The sequence below is a fragment of the Barbus barbus genome, assembly GCF_936440315.1.
Source record: "Barbus barbus genome assembly, chromosome: 28".
Classification (NCBI taxonomy): domain Eukaryota; kingdom Metazoa; phylum Chordata; class Actinopteri; order Cypriniformes; family Cyprinidae; genus Barbus; species Barbus barbus.
In genome coordinates this window covers 11,156,988-11,179,246 of record NC_136756.1, presented here as the reverse complement: position 1 = coordinate 11,179,246, position 22,259 = coordinate 11,156,988, and the positions used below count along the sequence as shown (strand labels likewise).

At 35.7% G+C, this 22,259-nt stretch overlaps 2 protein-coding genes across 3 annotated transcripts in view; one reads left to right on the top strand and one right to left on the bottom strand.

The window, feature by feature from the left end:
- Positions 1-829: 829 nt before the first annotated feature.
- On the bottom strand, positions 830-17,848 carry LOC306848662 (golgin subfamily A member 1-like). 2 transcript variants are annotated; one of them, XM_079383341.1, is made up of 23 exons: positions 17,688-17,848; positions 16,795-17,083; positions 15,059-15,149; positions 14,353-14,427; positions 12,399-12,529; positions 12,108-12,236; positions 11,671-11,840; positions 11,325-11,436; positions 10,638-10,733; positions 9,901-10,026; positions 9,716-9,811; positions 9,124-9,219; positions 8,953-9,048; positions 8,558-8,710; positions 8,370-8,465; positions 7,758-7,847; positions 7,560-7,662; positions 6,687-6,847; positions 6,433-6,588; positions 5,945-6,004; positions 5,582-5,848; positions 3,547-3,633; positions 830-2,351 (listed from the first exon to the last, which is right to left on the bottom strand). In XM_079383341.1, exons 2-23 carry the CDS (start codon positions 16,918-16,920, stop codon positions 2,274-2,276), a joined length of 2,595 nt encoding a protein of 864 aa, XP_079239467.1. In that variant the 5' UTR covers positions 16,921-17,083; positions 17,688-17,848; the 3' UTR covers positions 830-2,273. The 2 variants fall into 2 exon arrangements, with proteins under 2 accessions (XP_079239467.1, XP_079239468.1); XM_079383342.1 differs by lacking the exon at positions 14,353-14,427 and having other exon boundaries at positions 17,688-17,840.
- Positions 17,849-20,626: 2,778 nt separating this feature from the next.
- Positions 20,627-22,259, top strand: part of LOC306847769 (multiple epidermal growth factor-like domains protein 9) — a 34,469-nt gene continuing 32,836 nt past the window's right edge. Inside the window, exon 1 of the mRNA XM_079381915.1 lies at positions 20,627-21,287. Coding sequence (XP_079238041.1) covers positions 20,852-21,287 — 436 coding nt within the window. The 5' untranslated portion in view covers positions 20,627-20,851. The remainder of the gene's footprint in view (positions 21,288-22,259) is intronic.

Genomic DNA, 22,259 nt, shown 5'->3' with positions numbered 1-22,259 from the left:
TGTTTGTAGCAATAGTCAAATTGTACGGGTCAAAATTATTGATTTTTCTTTTATGCCAAAAATCATTGGAATATTAAGTTAAGATCATGTTCCATGAAGATATTTTGTAAATTTCCTACTGTAAATATATCAAAACTTCATTTTTGATTAGTTATATACATTGCTGAGAACTTCATTTGGACATCTTTAAAGGTGATTTTCTCAATATTTAGATTTTGTTTTTTTGCACCCTAATTCCAGGTTTTCAAATAGTTGTACCTCCTAACATACCATACATCAATGGAAAGCTTATTTATTCAACTGTATAAATGATGTATAAATCTCAATTTTAAAAAATTTACCCTTATGACTGGTTTTGTGGTCTAGGGACACATATAGGGTTTCTTGAAATGTCTTAGTTTAACCTTTCACAAATTAAATAGGTTTATGTTTTAAATTCATAGTCAGGTACATGTGGTGCAAAAATAAATTAAACTTAGGTCTTTTTCTTAAGTAAATGGATCTTGATTTAAGAATATTTAGATATTTGCACTAGTAAACAACACAAACAAATACAGATGAAGAGACATTTTGTGGTGTGATCAGAAGTTATGGTGAAGGTTATTTTCATGTTCCAGCTGAGCTATTCCAGCTTTAAGTTTTATTTTTTTTGGTAGATCTGTTAGAAACACACTGGGTTCCTTTCAATTTATTCCTTAAATTTTCTCATCATCGATCTTATGTTAGTTCTCCTCAGAAATGCTGTCTCATCACTTTCAGATCCACTGTTAGAAGCACTGAAGTCAGCACTGGTAACCACACAGAACACAAAAGCATCTTCAGACAAAGTCGCTGAGAAAGATTTTCATTTATCAAGTTTTGATATTCCTGACATATACATGAAGTGAAACCAAAGGAAGGATGTAGTGGTATTTTGCTGAAAGCAGAGGCAATGGATACTGTGACAACTACAGTATCATAACACCAAACAAAACACGAATACAGTTGTAGAAAAGTGCATTTTGGATCTTTCAATAGAAAACTAATTCCTAAGCGGTTCATACACAGGCCATTAACCTTCATTCTCTGAATCCACTGATTCAAGCTTCATAAATGGAGTTCAATCAGTCTACACATAAAACAGAAATCTTTGGGTTTCTTTTTCTAAAAACAGGAAACACGTTAAGCATCCTGCAGAGATGTTCAAGTCTCTAGTCAGCTGTTTTTACCAGAAGAGTCTTGTCATTCAGAATATTAACCATAATGCTGCTGAGGTGGCCTTAAAGTGTTAAAACACACAAAATGACATTGTTCTGACAGCAAAACACTGGCTTTGACCGAAAACCACTTTGTTTTCACAGGTAAAAAGGAAGGACGTTTCTATTAACATGTTCTCGGAGAAACAGAAATGCAGTTAGCCTTGAATGTTAAGGCTTCCAGTGTACTCAAATGCTTCAGTATACACTCAAAACCAAAGTACAATCAAAGCATTCAGTATAAGGCATGCATGCTCGTTTCCTCAGTCTGTGCATATATGCCTCTATATTACAGTTTCAAGCCCACAGTGAAGAATCTCACACACATATACATACACACTCATATGAACAAAGATTTGAGACTAATGCATGTGTATGAGAACCAAAAAACAACATAAGTTATGTATCCACTGATTTATAAATCCTCTTATCACCTATATACAGGCATCCATATATAAATACTTGTATGGAATGTACGTAACTGTAATTTATACATAAACAAGGCAGATTAAAGTAAGATGCGTCCACGTATTCAAAATCACGACAGCATGACATCCCATTCCTGATTTTCACTGACGTCCAGTACTAGAGGAAAAGGATAGATATTTATTGTCTTCATTAAGTACCACTGAAATGGAACAGCGGATATGATTTGCCAAACTTTGATTTCAAAGAGCTCAGATTGGAGTAAAAAAAAAAAAAAAGTTAAATGAAAGTAAGAAGCGTTTTCCATCCTGTTCCAGTTGAAGGATGAGTTAGTGCATGAGTGAGACGGATGACCAATACTTAAAAGATGAAGTTCCCCAGTCACGAAAAGACGATGTTCATAAAGCATTTGTTTCCAGTCCCTGCAATATTTTCGTGAAAAATGGACATTTGTTTTTGTGTCCCGTTGTTTAAAGGGCATGAGCTACATAGGAACTGTTGAGGCAGAGATTGAAACTGCGGAGTCGGCAATCGCTCCCTACAGACGTCAGTAGTTTTCTACTGAGATTATTCACTGTTCCCTCTTTCACTTTGTCTCAGAGTATTTGTCTTTCAGCTCCAACTTGAGGTTCCTGAGATGGAAGGCCGTATGATACCTTTGGGTGAGGGCTTGGAACCAAACCACGACATCTGAAACACACAAAACATGAGACTCAAACTCAAACATCATTCGGTCATTGCACAAGATGTGAATGCACTGCTATAGAAATGTTCAGGAATTTCCTAAATGGTTCATACATTTTTTTGCACTACAGTTGTAGTTCACAGTATTTTAAATAAATAATATAAAATAAATGTAATTTATAATAAACATTAAAATATATTATAAAACAAAAGAAACATATACATACACATATATATATATACATATAAAATATTAATATATTAATAAAAATTATAATATTCTTATTTCACAATATTGCCGAATATTTAAAGAAAATATACAAATATTAATACAAATATTTTTTATGTATTTTTGACCAAATAATTGCGGCCTTGTTTATAGTATGAGATTTTTCTGATACAAAAATCTTATTGTACGGTAATGTACATTATTGTTTAAATTCAAAATTAATGCGATTGCTGAAAACATTCTTCTGAGTAATAAAGTGTCAATATGCTCAATAAATTATCATTATTAATAATAAATATATTATTGTTATTAAACAAACAAAATTTAATTATTTTCATTACAATTAATTTAATATGATCATTAATACTATACTTTATGATTTTATTAATATTAACACTTAAGTCATTCATTATGATCCCAATAACTGATTATTTTTTTTTATTTTGGCCTGTAACTAATATGACTGATTTTTTGATAATATGATGCACAGTATCAACACAACAGCTTCAATCTACAATTTTAGATGCTTGATAATAAATCTACAGTAGAGCAGATGAATACCAGTTTCTCTTTTGAGATGTCACAAAGAATAAAAACTGATAATATGTACATCCCTAGTGACATTCAACGCCATTTCAAATAAGGTTAAACTTCTGTAACAAAACACTCAAGTTTTTCTACAAAACCCCCACACAGACCACAGGGCATCTGGGAGTGAAGCGGAGAGCGTAATGTAGAACGGTGATGTGCAGTGATTTCCAGCACAGTTGCTGGGGTGAGTTATAAATACCTGGCAGCTGATATTCCTGACCGTGTCACTGAGTGCTAATGGTTTGGTTCAGAGCGGTGAGCCAGATATCCTGACCCAGCTGCCTTAGCAGAGTGGCCTAATTAGCTCCCGGGTGCTGGGAGTGATGAGGCTTGAGAAGATACTTACAGATTTATGCATTTACATTTGTTTTTCTCACACACCTTGTACTCCAGTGTCTGTTTGAGCATGTCCTCCTCCTCTTCTGTGAAATGAAGTAGTACAGAAATGGCTCTGATGAGCTGGAAAGCCTGGGGAGAGAGAGACAGAGAGAGGTAACCTCTCATGGGAGAATTCGTACAAGCATCTCTTATACCGTTAGCAGAGGACTCTCTAGTGTTTGAAAATCAGTGATGCACACACCAATCGGATTGTACTGAAAGGTGAAGTAGTGTTAATAATGTAGGACACTGTTGCTTCAATAATCTGCATTATATACCAAATGCTACTGCAACAAAAGATGACTGGATCTGCGTAATATGTTTTTGCAAATGCAATGCTTTTTTCAGGATGCTTGAATCAATTGAAAGTTCAAAGGAACGTTTATTTTGTAATGTTATAAATGTCCTTCCTGTCACTTTTTGTCAATTTACATCATCTTTGCTGAATAGAATTATTAACAGCATTCACCGAAAAATGAAAATTTGCTGAAAATTTGTTTATTCATTAGCACAGATTTGAGGAAATTAAGCATTATGTCACCTGCAAAGCAATGGATCCTCAGCAGTGAATGGGTGCCGTCAGAATGAGAGTCCAAACAGCTGATAAAAACTTCACATGACTCCAGTCCATCAATTAACATCTTGTAAAGTGAAAACAGGGCTCTACAGTGTGACCATTTCGGTGGCATTTGCGACTGAAAACTACTGCATGTGACTATAAATAAATATTTAGGAGCACCAGTTTGACTGACGCGATCAGCATATGTGTGTTTGCGCTCAGGAGAGCTTTCTACTTGCAACGTGTTTTTGCAGTGTTGAGTAGTGTATCACAGACGATGAAAATCGTTTCAAACAAGCCGCTGTGCATCTCGTATCGTTTATGAATGAACGTGCATTTTTAAAATAATCTAGTGAATGGATGGTTTAATTACCCATTCATAAAGTTCCTGAATGAATCAGCCGCTTGGTGGAATCAAATGAATGAATGATTCAGTGATAAAATCAGTCACATGCCGCCACCTACTGGCAGTATTAGTTTTATTTTTAAAGTATCTTCTCAGTTATTTAAATAATTTAATATTTCTTTATTCATTATTTCATATTTAAAACATTTATCTCAACATGAACTTAATTGCACTTATGCCACCTCTGAGCCTCATTAAATGTCTGAAGATACACCTACAAGCCACTTTTGTGTTCTTCTGTGCCACCTCTGTAGTACAATTTTTTTAATACCCATTTCATTTGATTGGTACCTTATTCTACATATTCTTATTCTATTGTTTTAATTAGAAATTAAGAAGCTTAGAAATATACATATTTTTTAATTTGACATAAAATATGATATTTTTAATAAAGTTAGAAAAATGCCATTACAAATGTAAAAAAAAAATAATAAATATTCCACAGTAAACCACTTTAAGGAGTCAAATATCACCTCATAATGGGAAGGCTAACTTTTGATCAGAATTTCGATTATGGATTAGAAGGTGCTCCTTAAATTTTTGACTGTGCTCCTAATAGTTTTTTAAATTAGGAGCACAAAAAGAAAAGCAAGCATAGAACCCTGGAAAAGCTGCTGGTTTATAGGAAACAAATCTATTATTAAGGCGTTTTAACTTTAAACCATCGCTTCTGGCCAAAATACCAGTCCATAAACCATAATTACTTATGGATTATGATGTTTTTCTGACGGCACCCATTCACTGCAGCTGGAAAAAAATTAAAATAAATTGGATGGCCCAAGAATGAGTCAATTTTAAATTTCTGGGTAAACTATTCCTTTAAATTCTTTGAGAGAGAGAGCGAGAGAGAGAAGAAAAAAAAACTTGACCCCAAGCTTTTGAACTGTAATATATGTTTTTACCTGGTCACTTAATCGTCTTCCAGGTCACAAACTAAAGGTTACTTATTTCTAGGAGTTTGTTCTAACCCTTAACTCCAAGAATGAACAGCAGTAATTGTGACACATTAGGAAGAAACACTAATCACATCAGTCCGCTGTAGCAAACAGGTCAGATACCGATCGAGCCCTCACCTCTGCCTCTCTGGATGACATGAACTTCAGCACCACGTGTTTGAGGTACTCAAAGTTGATCTCTCTTGTGTCGGTGAGGTCTGAACTGTTGATGACTGTGGTGTTGGAGGTGACGGGAGGCGGGCCTGAAGTTTGAGGGAGTCCTGGGGCTGGGGTTGGAGCTGCAGTAGGCATCGGTGTCTCTGAGACAGTCTTATCGGTTGATTTCTCCTGCCTGCTTTCCTGCAATCTCTCCTTCGTCTCAGAGTCAGGATCTGGCTTCAGTTTCTGTTGCATAAACACATTGTGAGGAAATGTTTACTGAGAGCTGACGTGGACTGTGTTGCATACCCTGACATAATGCTTCTGAATAAATGCACTCACCAGCTCTTTCTGTAATGTCCTCTTCAGCTCTGCAAGCCTCTGCTGTAGCTGCTTTATTGTCTGAAAAAAAAAAAAAAAAAAAAAAAAAAAAAAAAAAAAAAGTTATATTTGCAATGAAAGTTTGTTAAAAACATTTCATTTTATTTGTAAAATGTATTTGAAATATTTACATATACAATATTTACAACTGAATAGTGCACAATGAAAGACATTTATTAAGAATTTTTTTTTGTGTCACATTCTTGTTGGATTTTAAAGCCCATTAAAACCGTCTCCATACAAATGATTGATGTAATTATTTGAAATAATTTATTCTTGTAAAATATGTTCTCTATAATTATAAAAGTAAAATAAGTAGAAACTGAATTATTATACGCACGTTCTCCATTTAATTATTTTCTTACATTTAAATTCAAGTACATAATTTTAAAATCTATGCTCTTCTTTAAGCTTCTGTTCTTTCATTTCAGTGGTTTCTTTGCTCTCACCTTGTTCTTTTCAGCCAGCTGTTGCTCCAGGTCTTTATTGACCTTTTGTAACTGGTCAAGATCACTTACAGTAACCGTCCCGTTTTGCTCACCATCACACTCATCTGCATGTGACTGTGCTGTTAAACTCAACACCTCACCCTCGAGATCAGACACCTGTTACACACAATGAAATATGCCAATTCAAAACCATCAAATTCGGTAAGACAATGTATCTAACAGCAACAGGGAGCTGAGATGAAGCACACACTGACCCGTGACTGGTAAGACGAGAGTTGTTGTGTTTTTGTGAGGATCTCCTGCTGCAGTGACGTCAGCTGAGAGTTGTGTTCTCGCTCTCGCTCCTCAGCCTCCAAACGACGAGACTCGCACTCAGCCTGCAGAGAAGACAGACCGCTACGGGCCGTCTGCAGCTCTGACACACAATAAGAAACACAAGCTTTTTAATGCGACCATTATGAAGCACAGAAAGGTTTTTTTGCATCACTGGACTTAATCTAGAGTGCCTAACACATTTATCTATTGTAATGTCTTTGCAGGCAGAATTCAAAACATCATGAAGTCCATTTATCAAAGAAATGAAGTTCCTAAGTAGGTTTTTTAATACACTGCGAGTGAAGGCTTGTACAGTTACTAAATCCAACCTACTCACTGAAAAACATTACTTTTGGACATGTCCAAATAAAAATGAAATGAACAGTTTCATGTTTTTAAGGTTTGAGAATGTTTGTATCATTATCAGAAATGTTATAAATAATAAATGTGATTTGTGAAATGTGACTTTTTTTAAATAAAGGTTACTAGGGGTTTGTGAAATTGAGAAAATTATTATAATTTTTTTTTACATTTTGAAAGTTTTTATTTTTATATTTTCCATTTTCATTATAATTTCAAAGTTTTAGCAATTTTGTTGCATGTTTTTGTAATTTTTAGTGTTTTTTATATATTCAGTTTTAGTTATTTTAGTACATCAAGTTAAACTAAATTAAAATAAGCAATGTTGCCTTAGAAACATATATGAAATAGTATAACCCTGTTAACTATAACTATAATAACCCTGGTTTGAACCAGTTCTTAGGGTTTCTGAGGGGTGGACAGGGGCTACCAAAACACAACTGGTCCCTCACCTTCCTTCAGCATGTTTAGTTCCTCCTCCTTTGCTCCTAAATCGTGAGAAAGACGACTAGCTTCATTTTCCGCTTTCTCAAGAGACTCTGTCATTTTGCTGACCTATCGAAGTCAAGCAAAACATTAATTTCCTAGCACAGGCTTTATGAGTGAAAAATGGATGCATGTTTGATAAGCCAATGAGCCAGTGAATTAACCTGTTGTTGGAGTTCTTCTCTCTGTTTTCTGGTTTCCTCCAGAGCTTTGGCTATTTCAACGCTTACCATCTGTCTGCTGATCAACTCCGCCTGTAACATCGACAAATGTGTCACATACATGTCACGCTGGTCAGCAACATAACTCAAGTTGACGGTTTTATAATATTACTTTTAATTTATTTTGTTTTTGAACTTACACTACACCTTTCATATATTTGGGGTCAGTTAGAATTTGTCTTTTGAAAACAATTAATACTTTTATGAATATTATATTATATAATTATTTAGCAAGGACATTAAATTGATCAAAAGTGAGAGTAAAAAGAGTTATTTTAAAAGATTTCCATTTCAAATAAATGCTGTATTAAGCAGCACAACTCAGCATATTAGAATGATTTCTGAAGGGTCATGTAACTATATATATTTTTTTAAATATTATACTTATAAGAATAGAATACACTTATTTTAAACTGTAATATTTCATAATATTTTATTTTTGATAAATAAATGCTGCCTTGGTGAACATAAATCTTATCAACCCCAATCTTTTGAATGGTAGTGTATGTGACCGTGAATCTGTGAAGTGAATCAGTTGTGGCGGATGATTCTCACTCTGGACTGCTCTAGTTCTGTTGTCAGTCTCTCTACAGTGCGGTCAACCTCAGCTTTGCTCTTCAACAGTGAGGTTTTTTCCTCCTCCAGTAACCGCTTGAAAAAATTAGACAATCATCAGATAACTTAATAACGTTCCTATGTTAATTAAATAATAATTAAAGAAAGACCAGTGATGCTTCACACACCAGGCTGTCCTGATGCTTGCTGGCCTCGGTTTCTCTCTCTCTCTGTAGTGCAAGAAGTTCCTCCTCCAGCCTGGCTGTTTTCTCCAAGCCTCTCTGTCTCTGTGTCGAGACTTGTTGCTGTAGTCTCTCTCTCTCCTCAGCACACTCTGCCTGCTGTGGGACCAAAGGTTAGAGGTCAACACTAAGAGAAAACTAAAAAGAGTTAGCAGGCCAATTTTTTAATAACTCTAAACCCCATGAGTTATTTTCCTTGTCTAATGCTAGCGTCCCAATAGGTAGGACTGATATCTGACAGAAGGGGGCGACATTTCAGCAAAAACAGCCTGAGACAAACAGTGACCCAAACTGAGCCAGCTATTGGGACGTTTTGTGAGACTTTGACTGACAGGACGTACCAGCTTTTCTGCATGCGATTCACTGTCTTCAAGTTGCTGTTGCAGACTCCTCATTGTCTCAGTGCAGTCAGCCAGCCTCTGCTCCAGATCTGATATCTGAAACAACACACGTCATTTCAGATCATTCAGCCGGAGTCACGTGATGTGTGGGTTAACTGTGGGTTAACTCACCTGTGCGTCTGTCCTCTCTCTGTAAGCTTTGGACGAGTCGTCTTTGTGCTTGACCAGAGTCTGCAGATCTGTAAGGCTGGCGTTTTGCCGAGAGATCTGGAACAAAATGAGAAACAGGAATTTTCTCACTGAATTAAAGTTATTACAGCACAATAATTTTACAGATTAACACAGCATTTAACTGTACAGTACAGTAGAGTGCAGGATTAGAGGTGTGAATATTTATGTACACAGAAAATCGATAAGATTCAAGGTTCAATTTTTTTGTCAATTCAATTCAAAAGGGTTTTTTGCAAATTCAGGTCAATCTGACTCAATTCACAATGAAATTTGATTTGATTCATGATTAAATTCTGTATTTTTAATGCATCTAGAGCATTCTTTAAATACTTTTTACACTACCATTCAAAAGTTTGGGGTCAGCATTTTTTTAAGAATGAAAACTATTGAGTAAGGACGTTTTAACGTGATCTAAAGTGTCAAAATTAATTAATCCAAAATTCATATTTTAAAAGACTTATTTCATGGTCTAGAAATCACAATTGTATAAACTTATATATAGAGCAGCACGAGTTTAGATGCTGGGGTTTACCTGGGCCTCCAGTGAACTGACCGCAGTGGTGTGATTTTTTCTCTCCTCCAGTAACTCTCCCCTGGCCTCCTCTAACCTCTGCTGTAATGAAGACTTCTACACATGCACAAACACAATATGTGGTTTTCAGATGACTGAAACTGCAGTTAGATGATAGGTGTGTACTGTATAGTGTGTCCTCTGACCTCTTTGAGTAATTCCTGTAGGTTCTCATCATGAGAGAGGTTCGCGTCTAGTCTCCTCTCTAAGGAAGAGGCTTTCTCCTGCAGATCAGCCAATAGACGCTCTCGCTCCTCCTCTGTCACTGCAACCTGACCAATCACAGTAAGGTATGAAGAGTTATAACAATGTGATAATGAAATGGTACTGCATTTAGAGTGTTCGGGCACAAGACGTATACATTTCTTATACACGTCAGACCTAATCAACAGCAACCTTGACTAATCACTTCATGAACATCTGAAAATACCTAGTATGCAATATATACACCAATAACTAAACAATAAAAAGTTAATTTTAAAATTAATTAATAAAAACAGCTAGATGCAGTGCTATGAAAGGAAACAAAACACATTATAATAATTTTTAATTAATAAAAACAGCTAGATGCAGTGCAGTGATGGCATCTCAACATAAATTGCCAAAATGATTTTTATCTTGATACTCTGTCTTAAAAACCACTTGAATATAAAATGAAAAGCTATAGAAAACAGACAAATGTAATTTGCATATATAGTTAGATTGTATAGGTCCTAATAATTAGGAAGCATTTATTTTGATGTAATTACACAGCCTACAGGTTTCCATTAGATGGCACTCACGTGTGCCTGCATTATTTAGCATATTCGCAGACAGTAATTTTCACTTGCAAATGCGAGTGAAGGCTTTAGTATCAATGGATTCTTTGTTGAGTCACTCAGACCTTGTTCTTGTGCTGCTCGTGCTGTAGCTTCAGCTTATTGTGTTCAGACTGAAGCTGCTCCATTGATTTCTCAAGTGCCTTTGCAGTGTTTTGTGCCTGGAAAACAAAGAAAAAACAAAACAGAAACAATGTGGAAATTATTTTTATCATACCATTCAAGCAAAATGGAAAACATTCAATATTCTTTAAACAGATCGTGACTGTTTTCTTCAGGAGTGTATGGTTATTTCATGGGCAATTTATGAATGTTTAAATATAACAGATTATGCTAAAGTTTTATGAATTCAACCCTTTTTTTTTAGATATTAGTCTAGAATTTCACAATATCAAATTTTCCAGTCAATTGCAATTTCATTGTTTCAATACCACAGCAAACCTAACATGTTATTGCACACATATTGCAACAGAACTATTAAAAATAATATAACATGGAAATATTGGAAACAATATATTACTTGGGTTTAATAAAACAAGCCAAGAACTCTCCATTAAATAAATCATGAGCAATGCTATAACACTGTTATAAATGTATAAATATAACATTTATATGGTGAAGTGAAGGAAATGATAAAGTGCAAGGTGGGCTGAAAACACTTTGAAGGGAGGTGTGGCTCTGTCCTCAAAAGTGACCCTCTTGGCTTCTGAGTCTCATCTGTACTGAAGAGCTGAAGATTGCCAAGTGCTCACCTTCTGGAAATCCTCTGAAACCTGCTGGATCAGCTGCTGTAACTCCTGCTCTCTCCTCTCCAGAGCCACAACCCTCCTCTCAGCCGCTGTTCTCTCATTTAACAACTCCTCCCTGAAAGAAACAGTTGGACAAACTGGAGATTTGACTTTCATCCTTTAGACATTATGATGTTTTCTAAAAGAAACATCTACAGAAATAAGAATTCCTTCAAAGCCAAAGTGGTTAAATATTTAATGAGCGTCTCAACAGCCTTTGAAAGATTTTCATCCCATTCCAAATCGTTTTGTAGAAGGAATGAATCAGAGTGTGAACTATTCCTTTATGGAAGTCAAGTTCTTCACACACCTCTGGGCCTGTAGCTGTGAGTTGACCCTGCACATCTCCTCGTGTTCCTCTCCCAGCTCATACAGCTTGTCTTGGGTTTGGCTCAGAGTCAGTTTCGCTGTGCTCAGCTCCTCTCCTCTCAGTTTGACCTCTTTCTCCCGCTGACTTAGCTGTTCCTCTCGCTTCAGCAGCTGCAGGACAAATTTTATGATCAGGCCGCTTAAACAATTTGGGAATAAGATGGAACGTCTTGTCTTTTCTGCAATGTATCTGTGCTGCTCTAGTCTTGAGTTTTCACACACTGCTTGGTGTTGGATTACATATTCCTTTAACTTGGATAGGTAAACAATACTGTTGAGTGCAGGAATGTGAAGGAAGGTGGTGAATGTAATTTTTCTAAGTCTGTTTTAATGCTACTCTTGCTATATAGAACTAATAAAAGAATACACTGTGCTGACCATGTGTTTGACTTTGGCCAGTTCTTGCTGCTGAAAGCCCTCCAGCTCATCCAGGTCATCTCTCTTCTGGAACAAACTTAAACTCTGCTCCGTCATCTCATCTAGCCGAGCTGCCAGTGACAACTTCTCCTGTTCGAGAGAAAGAAGACAAAACAATTATAAAATAACAGGTTATTAACACTGATGTTTGAAATAATCATTTATCGGATGCTTTTAAACTAAAAGTGACCAGTCAGGCTCAACAGTCCTTCCTAAAATCTTTATCCAACATATGTTACAAAGGATCTTTACCTGCTCCAGAGTAGCTAGCTTTTCCATCCACTCCTGGTCCTTCTTCTCTAAAGCTAAGGCCATGCCTTCTGCCATCTTGGCTCTGTTGGCCTGGAAAGATTCATTCTGGTCTTGAAGTTTGCGCATGGATGCTGATTGAACACAGAAATAAAACAAACGACTTGATCTTTGCGATTTCTGCTTTAATCTTTCTGATTTTCTTCTTAAACTCATATTCCAGATCATTTTCAGCATAAAATCTATATGCTGCATGCTTAGTTTTCACAGATGATACTTTAAATATGTAATACTAGCAGCAAACATGTTTACATTAAATATAATTGCATCGACAGTTTAGCAGGAAAGAGATTTGGAGGGTTTAAAAGCTGAAATGTGCAGCTTTATTCAGTAATAAAAAAGGTTTATTTCTATAACACTTAAAGGAATAGTTCACCCAAAAATTAAAATTTGTACTCACCTTTAGGCCATGCAATATGTAAATGAGTTCATCTGAATAGATTTAAAGAAATATAGCATTACATCACTTGCTCACTAATGGATCCTCTGTAGTGAATGGGTGCCGTCAGGATGAGAGTCCAAACAGCTGATAAAAACATCACAATAATCCACAATATCCACAAATCCATCAAGACATTTTAACTTTAAACCACTGATAATTACATTTTCTTCTGTGGATTACTTGTTGATTATTGTTTTGCAAATATCAGCTGTTTGGACTCTCATTCTGATGGCACCCATTCACTGGAGAGGATTGATGAGCATGTGATGGAATGCTAAATTTCTCCAAATCTATTCCAATGAAAAAAAATTACTTTTCTATATCTTAGATGGCCTGCGTCTATTTTCAGCAGATTTAAATTTTTGGGTGAACTATTCCTTTAAAACAGATAAATGTAACATGAAATTAGTGGTTAGGTGTTACCACAGATGGTAATGTTAGGCCCAACATATGTAAAGTACCTAACATATCAACACATAAAATATGCATTTTGCTATCTTTGTTAGTTTTATTAATCAAACTTTATTGGAAAAAAGAACAACATTGCCAGTAATGTCCAGATGTCCTTGTTAGTACGGCTGTAAAACAGATTGTTAGTATATAAAAGTATTTTTAGTTGATTATAATCAGTGTATTTTCCTTATACTTTGGGTATGTCTAGAAATGGGATCTGAGCTTTTAGAGATTAATAACACTTCTTAATTAATTATCTTATAATAAGTAGCTACAGGCACAATTTACAATTTCCAAAGAAAATAAATAAATAATGTCACCCTCAAAAAAAAAAAAAAGTTTAAAGCAGTGTTTGCTCTATAGATTTCACCTCTAAAACTCAGAAGCCATAGCCCCAGACACATATTTCCCAGGCTTAGAAAACTCCCAAAGAAAGGTTCAACAACAGTCAAGCTCTACCAACAGCATTTGTGGGATATTTTTGATTAATTCACCACAGAAAATTATTGATGCCTCTTTATCTATACATTTACTTATTTAAAAAAGCAAAACTTACTGCTACAGTTACAAGAATAATAATTATAATTAAGCTGTAATAATAATAATAATTGTTCTTTTTGAAGTGAGAATATTGCAGATGAACATCTGACATAACTTCACAAAGATACACTCAGAAAGTGATTCTACTACATTAGTCACATATTCTTTGAGCAATTGGGGGAGAAATAATATTCGGTGATAATCAACATAATAAAAATCTTAACTTATATTAAATCCTGAAGACAGTTGTGATAAAACAATCAATTAAAAGAGAATGAACCAATTAACTATCTTCATTTTTTGCTTTCTGATCAACCACCAACCTTATTTGTCTGTAAGACTGCATGTTTGATTGGTTTGAGGTTTGTGTAAAAGCATCGGACAAACAAATGGAAAACAGAGCAGAGGAGAGAAAGCCAAAAGAAGGAAGAGGCGAAATGGGAGGAAAAGAACGGTACGTACAATCCTGATACTTCTCTAATGCAATCTCAAGCTTCTCCTTGGTCTTCTGCATTAGCCGAAGCTGCTCAGCGTAGTCTAGGGTTGGGGAATGGGATACCGACACACACACAAAAACACGACCGGAGGGAGGCAGAGGAGGATGAGGGGGAGGGTGGGAGGAGGGACAAAACAGGGGGGAGAAAACAAAGGGATAAATATGACTGAGAAGATAAACAAATGGAGGGAAAACCAGACTGATTGTGAGGCTGAACAATGACTGACCTTTGACCTTTACACTAATAGCTCATCCCTGATCAGGTCAGTTATGCAATCAACTATCTAGTACTGCTCATTTAGGTTTAAAGGAGTCTCTAGTTCAGGCTATGTAATCACATACCAGGGCAGGCTGATAGCGAGAGCCAGGTATCTATTATTTATGTGGATTTTTCCAGACCGTTACAGTGGAGTCATTTGCATTCATTCCTGGCTTGTTTTGTGGCAAATCTGTCAAATGTCATGCGCTTTATATATTTCCACTGTGGCAAAAGGTATAAAGGGTTTAGAGGTGTCCAAATACAGACTGAAATAGACTCAGCACATAAAAGTGGCAGGTGAGAAGGATGTACACGTAACAGACTGTCTCTAGTTCTTTCATATCTTTTTCCTCCTTTCAGTCTTTTTCTCTTGTTGTATTTATATGAGCTTCACTGTATTGTCTTGATGATACCTGAGAGTTTGGCCTCCAGCTTTCGTATCTGATCATTTCTTCGCTGAATCTGAGAAGAAACATCATCTCTGGAGCTGCTGCCATCAGAAGCCTTAGATTCAATGACAGAGATGGAGACATATATTTTAAAATGTACCATAGAAAAAAAAAAATGGAATGCATCAATATTAAAATTCTGGCTAATACTGATTAGTATTATTTATAATTTAATACTGATTAAATATTATTTAAAAAATTTTTAGTATTAGTTATTTCAGTCTTATAGCCAATTACTGATAAATTGCTCATTTTAAAATTAAATTAAAATTAAAATAAGTAAAAAAATAAAAAAATTAAAAAGAGAGATTAAAAGTAAAATCAACAGATTTAAAGCAGAAGTGAATTATATATATATATATTTATATGAAAATTTACATTTATTTTTTTAAATTTCAAATTTCACTTTGAGCAAAGACAATCTAAATGGAAAAAAAAAGAAGTGGAAATGAGCATGAACAATTAAATATACAATATTGACCAATACCAATAAATTAGAAAAGCACAAAACGCTAATATCAGAGAAATATAATTGCAAATCCTTTATTAGAACTACAGAATACAAAAGGGATGCTTATTTATTTTGTTAAAAAATAAAACCTAAAAGTTTATCAGCACAAATACAGAATTATAAGTTTGTATTTACATTCATTTAATGGTTTTTGGGGTCCAAAACCACTGGTTTCTCTCAGCAAACATCTACTATATAAGGGTGACTTTGATTTACACCTGTTACTGATACTACTCTCATCCTCCAACAAGCCTTAATTATTTAGAGCGAAAGACAACCTGAACCTAACCCTGAGAGTGTTTGCCATTAATTGCTGGAGGACAAAAGTGTCAGGTTACACTGTCGAAGCATGTGACATTATTTAGCACTCACTAGATTTCACTGGTTTCCCAAGAAGTACAGCACAGCGCTCTAGTAATAAACTCTACCAGGTCACACTGCCAGGTTGTTCAGGTGCAGCACAGAGCAAACACAGTCAGCAAACAGTCATATAACTTTCTCTAGAATGGATACTGTAAATATGCCAGTCATTTGAAACAGGAATAATTACTATGCTGATTTATTAGGGCCATTCTGCTTTTGTAACCGGACATAAAAAAAGTATTTACTATGTCAGCTTATCAAATAATGTTAGCTGGCATTTTACTGATACCTAGATGTGAAAGTACACTTGGAATGTGTAAATTTATTTAGAAATTATTTTGTTGTAAAAGGATGATTTGAATACACAAAATTATTACTTTTTGACCATAATCCAAACTCTAAATAAGCAAAGAATAAACAGTACAGTGGATGGTGACTATTCAGCTTCGCCATCATTGGAATAAATCATATTTTAACATATATTAAAATAGAAAACAGTTATGAATGCATCCTTGATCTTACGAAGCCCAAACTTTTGAATGGTAGTAAAATGCACTAATAATTGGTGTAGTAGATAAAAGCACTCAATACATTAACATTTGAAAAAGTATACATTAAATATGAAGAAAGCAGTAACATCGTACTATGATCGAGATATCCTATCATATCCAATCCTGGAATGATTACTGTATTCCTGGTATTAGCACCAGCTAGAAATTTTAAAACAGACCAAACTACTTTATGGGTCACAATATTGCATGAAGATATAATATCGCAAGAAGCTGGAGACTCAGAATTACACGAAAGCAGAGAAAGATCTACTCACAAAGTCATCGCCAGAATCTGCGCCCACAGAAGTGATGGACTCTTTGCTCATGGAGCGAGGGATGCGGCCTGATCGAGGGGCAGTGGCAGCCTCCTCCGCCAGCTTCTTCTTCAACTTTGCGAACATCTCTGTAGTGTAGATGAAGCGTATAGCTGTTTGTGTGTGAAGCAATGATTTGAACGTCTTCCCAACTGTCAACGAGACACTTTAGGGTCCTGGGAAAGCTGAACGGATCATATCCACAGCATATGCAGATCTCATTCTGGTGTTACTCTCTGCTGCCTTGACTCTGTGGAGAAAATCACAACATTAGAAGAAGGATCTAGTGGCTTTTAACCAGCAGATACTTTTCTGAATGAAATGCGTTTCCTGTGCTGGTAACCTGCATGCTGAGAGTTAACTGCTTAGTACACATCACTATCTAGTGTACATCTGTGCCTGTTAATATAGTTAGTGGAGGTGACATATCAAATTAATACTACATTTACATTACTAATACTCAAGTTCAGGATTATTTAACGTAGATTAATTGTTTTAAGCAAGACATGGACAATACAATAAAATTAACCACTATTATCAACTAAATTCTGACGCGTTTTTATCTTCTAGAATAACGTTAAACTGAATGTGCAAAGAGACTCAGTGTTTACTTGGCTTGATATGCTACACTGTAGTAAGCTAACCAGTGTCAGATATTGATTATGACACGTAAGCTTGATGCCAGAAGCATTCATCCATCACATGCTGACAGTGTATGACAACATCTACCCCAAAACAGACGATAAAAAGCCCAGAGCCGAGCAATAACAGAAAAATTGTAAACAGAGCTAGCTAATGTTAGCTCTCGTCCATGTCCTTTACTAAATCAACAAAACAGATGAGCGTAAACCTACCGTAAAAACTCCATAGACTCTGACAGAGCTGGGGTTCATTGTAAAGGAAATCAGGTTTAATGCTAATATTTCTCCAGGCGTTACATCTGTGTGTGTTCTGTTTGTCGGAGCTAGCAGCTGGCTAACTAACTTCACACGTAATCTTCAGTCACCAGATTCCTGATGACGTTCCAGGAACAACTTGGCGATTGTGCTCGTCGCTGATTGGGCGACAACAGAAGGGAGGCGTGGCTACAGATTCATGTCAATCTTGAAAGCTGTCAGACTTGGTCAGACTCACAAAGGGTCACCGCATTGATAAATTAGACGTGTAATATTATTAAAATTTACGTTGTTATATTAATGTGTTAACATTTATAAGATATTAAAATAATAATTATTGATTGGATATTGGATTTTACTTTCAAATGTAAGCTATTCTAATGTTGGAAGGATTTGTTTTTTTAGGGCCACTTTAAAGCAACTCCTGAATAATAGCTTGCTATTTTGTTTCTTAGCTTTCACTATGTAATTACATACCTAGATAGGTTACTATTTGAAGGTAAAGCAATTAATGCAAACTCACCTTTAATATAAAATGTCTGGAATAGCCAGTTAATGCACCTATATGGATTTTCAGGTTGAAATGTCTTTTCTTCTATGCAATAAAAGCATTTCAAATAAACCTCAGATACCAGAACTGCAAGATAAGAATATATTACAAATAAAAAATAAAAATATAATAAATACAATTTATAAATTGGGAGTATATAAAAAACAAGAAGAAAATAACTCTACATTTATATATATATATATATATATATATATATATATATAATGACAATCTCTATGGGCTTAAATTTTTTTAATAGTTTAGAGGGATAGTTAACCCCCCATTCCTCATAAAAAATATACAAATAAAAAATTTAAAATAAAATAAATAATTTTAAGTAAATGTCATAATTTACTCACCCACCCTCCACTTGTTCAAAACAGTTGATGATAGCCATTAACTTCCATAACGTTTTCACTTAATATTAAAGTCAGTGCACCATCAGCTGTTTGGTGACCAATATTCTTCAAAATACCTGCTTTTGTGCTCAACAGAAGAAAGAAAGAAACACATACAGGTTTGGAACAACTTAAGGGTGAGTGAAATATGACAGAATTTTCATTTTTGAGTGAACTGTCGCTTTAAGGTTGCCTCTATGCACAGTCCTCACCGTGTAGGCCTACATGCCCTTTAAAATGATTCTTATATGGGTTGTGCAATCACCTCCAACAGCGCGTGGACTGTTTTAGCCATCATATGTTGTCATTTGTTGGCCAAGACCTGCATGTTACACATCAGTATTCTGAGAAACAGCATTGTCCTTCAGCAGTTTCTGTTAACATTGTGCATAATTTACAATGCCATTTGGGACTCTTTTAATTTGTTTATTATAATAACCACTACCTGAAAGCATATTTTAGCTCTAAATAATTAAAAAACAATTAAAAGTCATTTTGATAAAGGAAAAAGTGCACTCCTACACATTCATACTTTGGAGAATCACTTTGAAGACCTATTAATGTGTAGGCCTTATAGTCAGTTCTAAATATACATGCACTGCTCTAAAATCTAAAGGGAGAAAAGGATCAATGTAAACAGATGAGCCTATATCAACACATTCTGTAACAATGTTGTGTCTACAAATATTTTGTCTGTAGGCTACTGTATACACCTGCCTCCTTTTGTTTTGTTGTCTACCTGTTTTTTCTTTGTTACAACATTTAGAAGATCCATATCAAAAGCAATTTCTGGTTATAATTGTTCTGTGTCTCCACCTGTACCTTGTCACAGCTCACTGCCCCGAGCCCCAGGTGTTCATCCACACATCCATGAGATGTCCATATGGATGTTGGCCTTCACCTTGATGAGGTCTCAGAACAGCAGGAATGTGGGTGAAACGTAAAAGAGGCTCTGTTGTAGGACTATAAAATCTTGGAAATAATTGTGTTTTATTGTTTTTTTGCCTTTTAAATTGTGTATTTTTCTTACATTGCAATCATTCTGTCAGGTTTTAGATACTATACGTAGCAGCAAATCCATCACACTAATTTATTTATGATCTTTAAAATAAAAGAGCAAAGCATTTTCATTATGTATACACAAATGCTAAATTGAGAAGAGTAGAACATTTATGCAAAAGAAGAAAAATGCATAGTCAATTATTAAATTGCAATTATTACTGTAATTTGAAGAGGTTTCTGTTACTGAAAGCAATTTTTTTACAGTCTTGCTAATATTGGTGGCTCAAGATAGTATCACAATCCCACCAAAGATATCTGCAAAATTGTTGCTCATCCTTTTGCACAACCAGAAGATGGTGCTGCTGATGATAATAACCTATACTGACAGTGCTCAGCAATTGATGCCGCAGAATATCAACCCAGAGCTCCAAATACCACCACAAACAATAAATTAATAAAAAAATAAAATAAAAAAATGCAAGCAAACAAACAGGAAGAATTATTTATTTTTAATAACATAAATGCCAAAATATAGAATCAAATAATTTATATTAAAAAAATAATAAAATTGAATAAAATTATTAAACTAGTCGTTGTTCAGTGTAGCTTATATAAATATCCCGTTAGACACTTTAGTTCGCCAATAATACATGAATAATTGCTCACAGAGATGCAGAATGAAGTAGCATTGTATGATGTTGTTGTTTTGAAAGTCCTTAAATATTTTAAAACGTGTTTTCTTATTTTTATCCACGGTTGATTCAACAATAGGCTATAAAATGAAAATATTATAATGATCGCCTGACTGCATGAACCAGCCAGCGAGGTTTCGATGCGCCTAATTTGAACCAATCAGACGCCTCACCGTCTGTCAAGCGCGGAGAAAAAACACACATCTCACCACAGCGGTGTCTCGTCCTGCATTCTGATTGGCCAGTGAGCGTGCCACTCCAATGTGCTTCGCTACTACTACAGGTCGGTGCGGATCAGACACCTTGCAGTCGGTTCAGAGCCATTGAGAAAAAGGGGGTCTCTCTCGGATATGGTGGAGTAGGCTACATCGGGGCAGCTTGGAAACCACCTGGTTTGGAATAACCCGATGGCAATTGGAGGACGGGGGCCTTGCGAAGTCCGTCTCGAGGAGGTTTTCATGGAGCGTTGAGATTATTATTATGTGGTGGTTTGCCTTAATGATGTTTATATCTCCGGCTTTCCCATTCATCGTATTTGTGTGCATGGGGTTATCCGAGGCGGTTCATTCATACGATGCGCTGCCTTTAGTAATAAGGAAATCTCGTTCAGTCGCGGAAGAGCATCCGAATACGAGCGCGAACGGGTTTCCTGGGTCCCGGCTCGGTATTGTCGCATTAACACCGGCACCCACGATCGCGTCCGCCAGAAAACCGATAAATGTCGCCGCACCAGCAGCCACCATTAAACCACCTACAACGGAGTCCACCACCCCATCTCTGTCTGATCCCAGCTACATGGCCGCATTTGCTCGGAGGAAGCTCAGCTCTGTTGAAACACAGATGAAAAAATCGCAGATGTCTGATAATAAAGCGGACAGATCGGGCGACTTTAGTACAACCTCTGGCAATTCTCAAGGTGAGTTAAAATGATAACGAAATAGCGGAATACGGAAATTAAGAAATCACATTTCTGGCAACAGACATGCTTTTAAAATGCAGAATATTCTTAGTTTATGCTATTTAGTCTATCTAATCAGTTATATGCGATTATCTGGCCTTTGCTGCCTTCTGCTTCGTGATCTGTCATTTTAATCTCGTACTGTACAACACATCATTCCTGCGGTCCGCCGTCTGCCTCAGCAATCACTTCATTAGCAGTCATAGCCATGCAACATGATATATTGATGAGATATGATCAATAGCACGTTCACCTCACTCTATCTATCTATCTATCTATCTATCTATCTATCTATCTATCTATCTATCTATCTATCTATCTATCTATCTATCTATCTATCTATCTATCTATCTATCTATCTGCCATAGAGTCTAAATATTATGCAATCTATCCTTCCATCCATATGCATTGATTTCCTGTAATATACAGCTTGATTCTTGACCTTTATTTTATTTATATAAAATTATTATACAACAGGCTAATTTCTAATGCTGGGTAAGTGCCTATTCAGTGATATAATATGGCAAGTCATACTGTAATGTGCCCATACAGGCCCTTCATTGATTGAGCTGCAGGGTATTTGTCTTAATTAGTCAGTTGTTTATCTGTCCTGACTTTACTCCTTCAGTACAAACAGATTCACGACCTGGGGGCTGTGCAGTTAAAAGACATCATCAGCCAGTATTCTTCTGGTATATATCCAGCTGAGATTATTTACATTTCTGTTAGAATGGTTTCATTAGTGTGTAGCTGGTAGGAAATAAAGGCCACAGATTATCCATTGTGTGTATGTGTTAAAGAACCAGGTCACACTGTTAATGAGAGTGAGGTCGACATAAATCTTGCATTTACATGAAATGGTCGTTTGGGTGCACCAATTGTTCATATGGAAGTATCTATAGACTTGGCCTACTTTTCAATAATAATGCT

What these genes read in the sequence shown, in the direction of transcription:
- LOC306848662 (XM_079383341.1), bottom strand. Translation starts at nt 16,920, where the DNA reads ATGTTCGCAAAGTTGAAGAAGAAGCTGGCGGAGGAGGCTGCCACTGCC. An exon ending in TCAGTTCACTGGAGGCCCAG is followed by an intron (nt 9,220 to 9,715) that starts GTAAACCCCAGC and finishes ATTTTGTTCCAG; the next exon opens with ATCTCTCGGCAAAACGCCAG. An exon ending in CAGAACTAGAGCAGTCCAGA is followed by an intron (nt 7,848 to 8,369) that starts GTGAGAATCATC and finishes TCGATGTTACAG; the next exon opens with GCGGAGTTGATCAGCAGACA.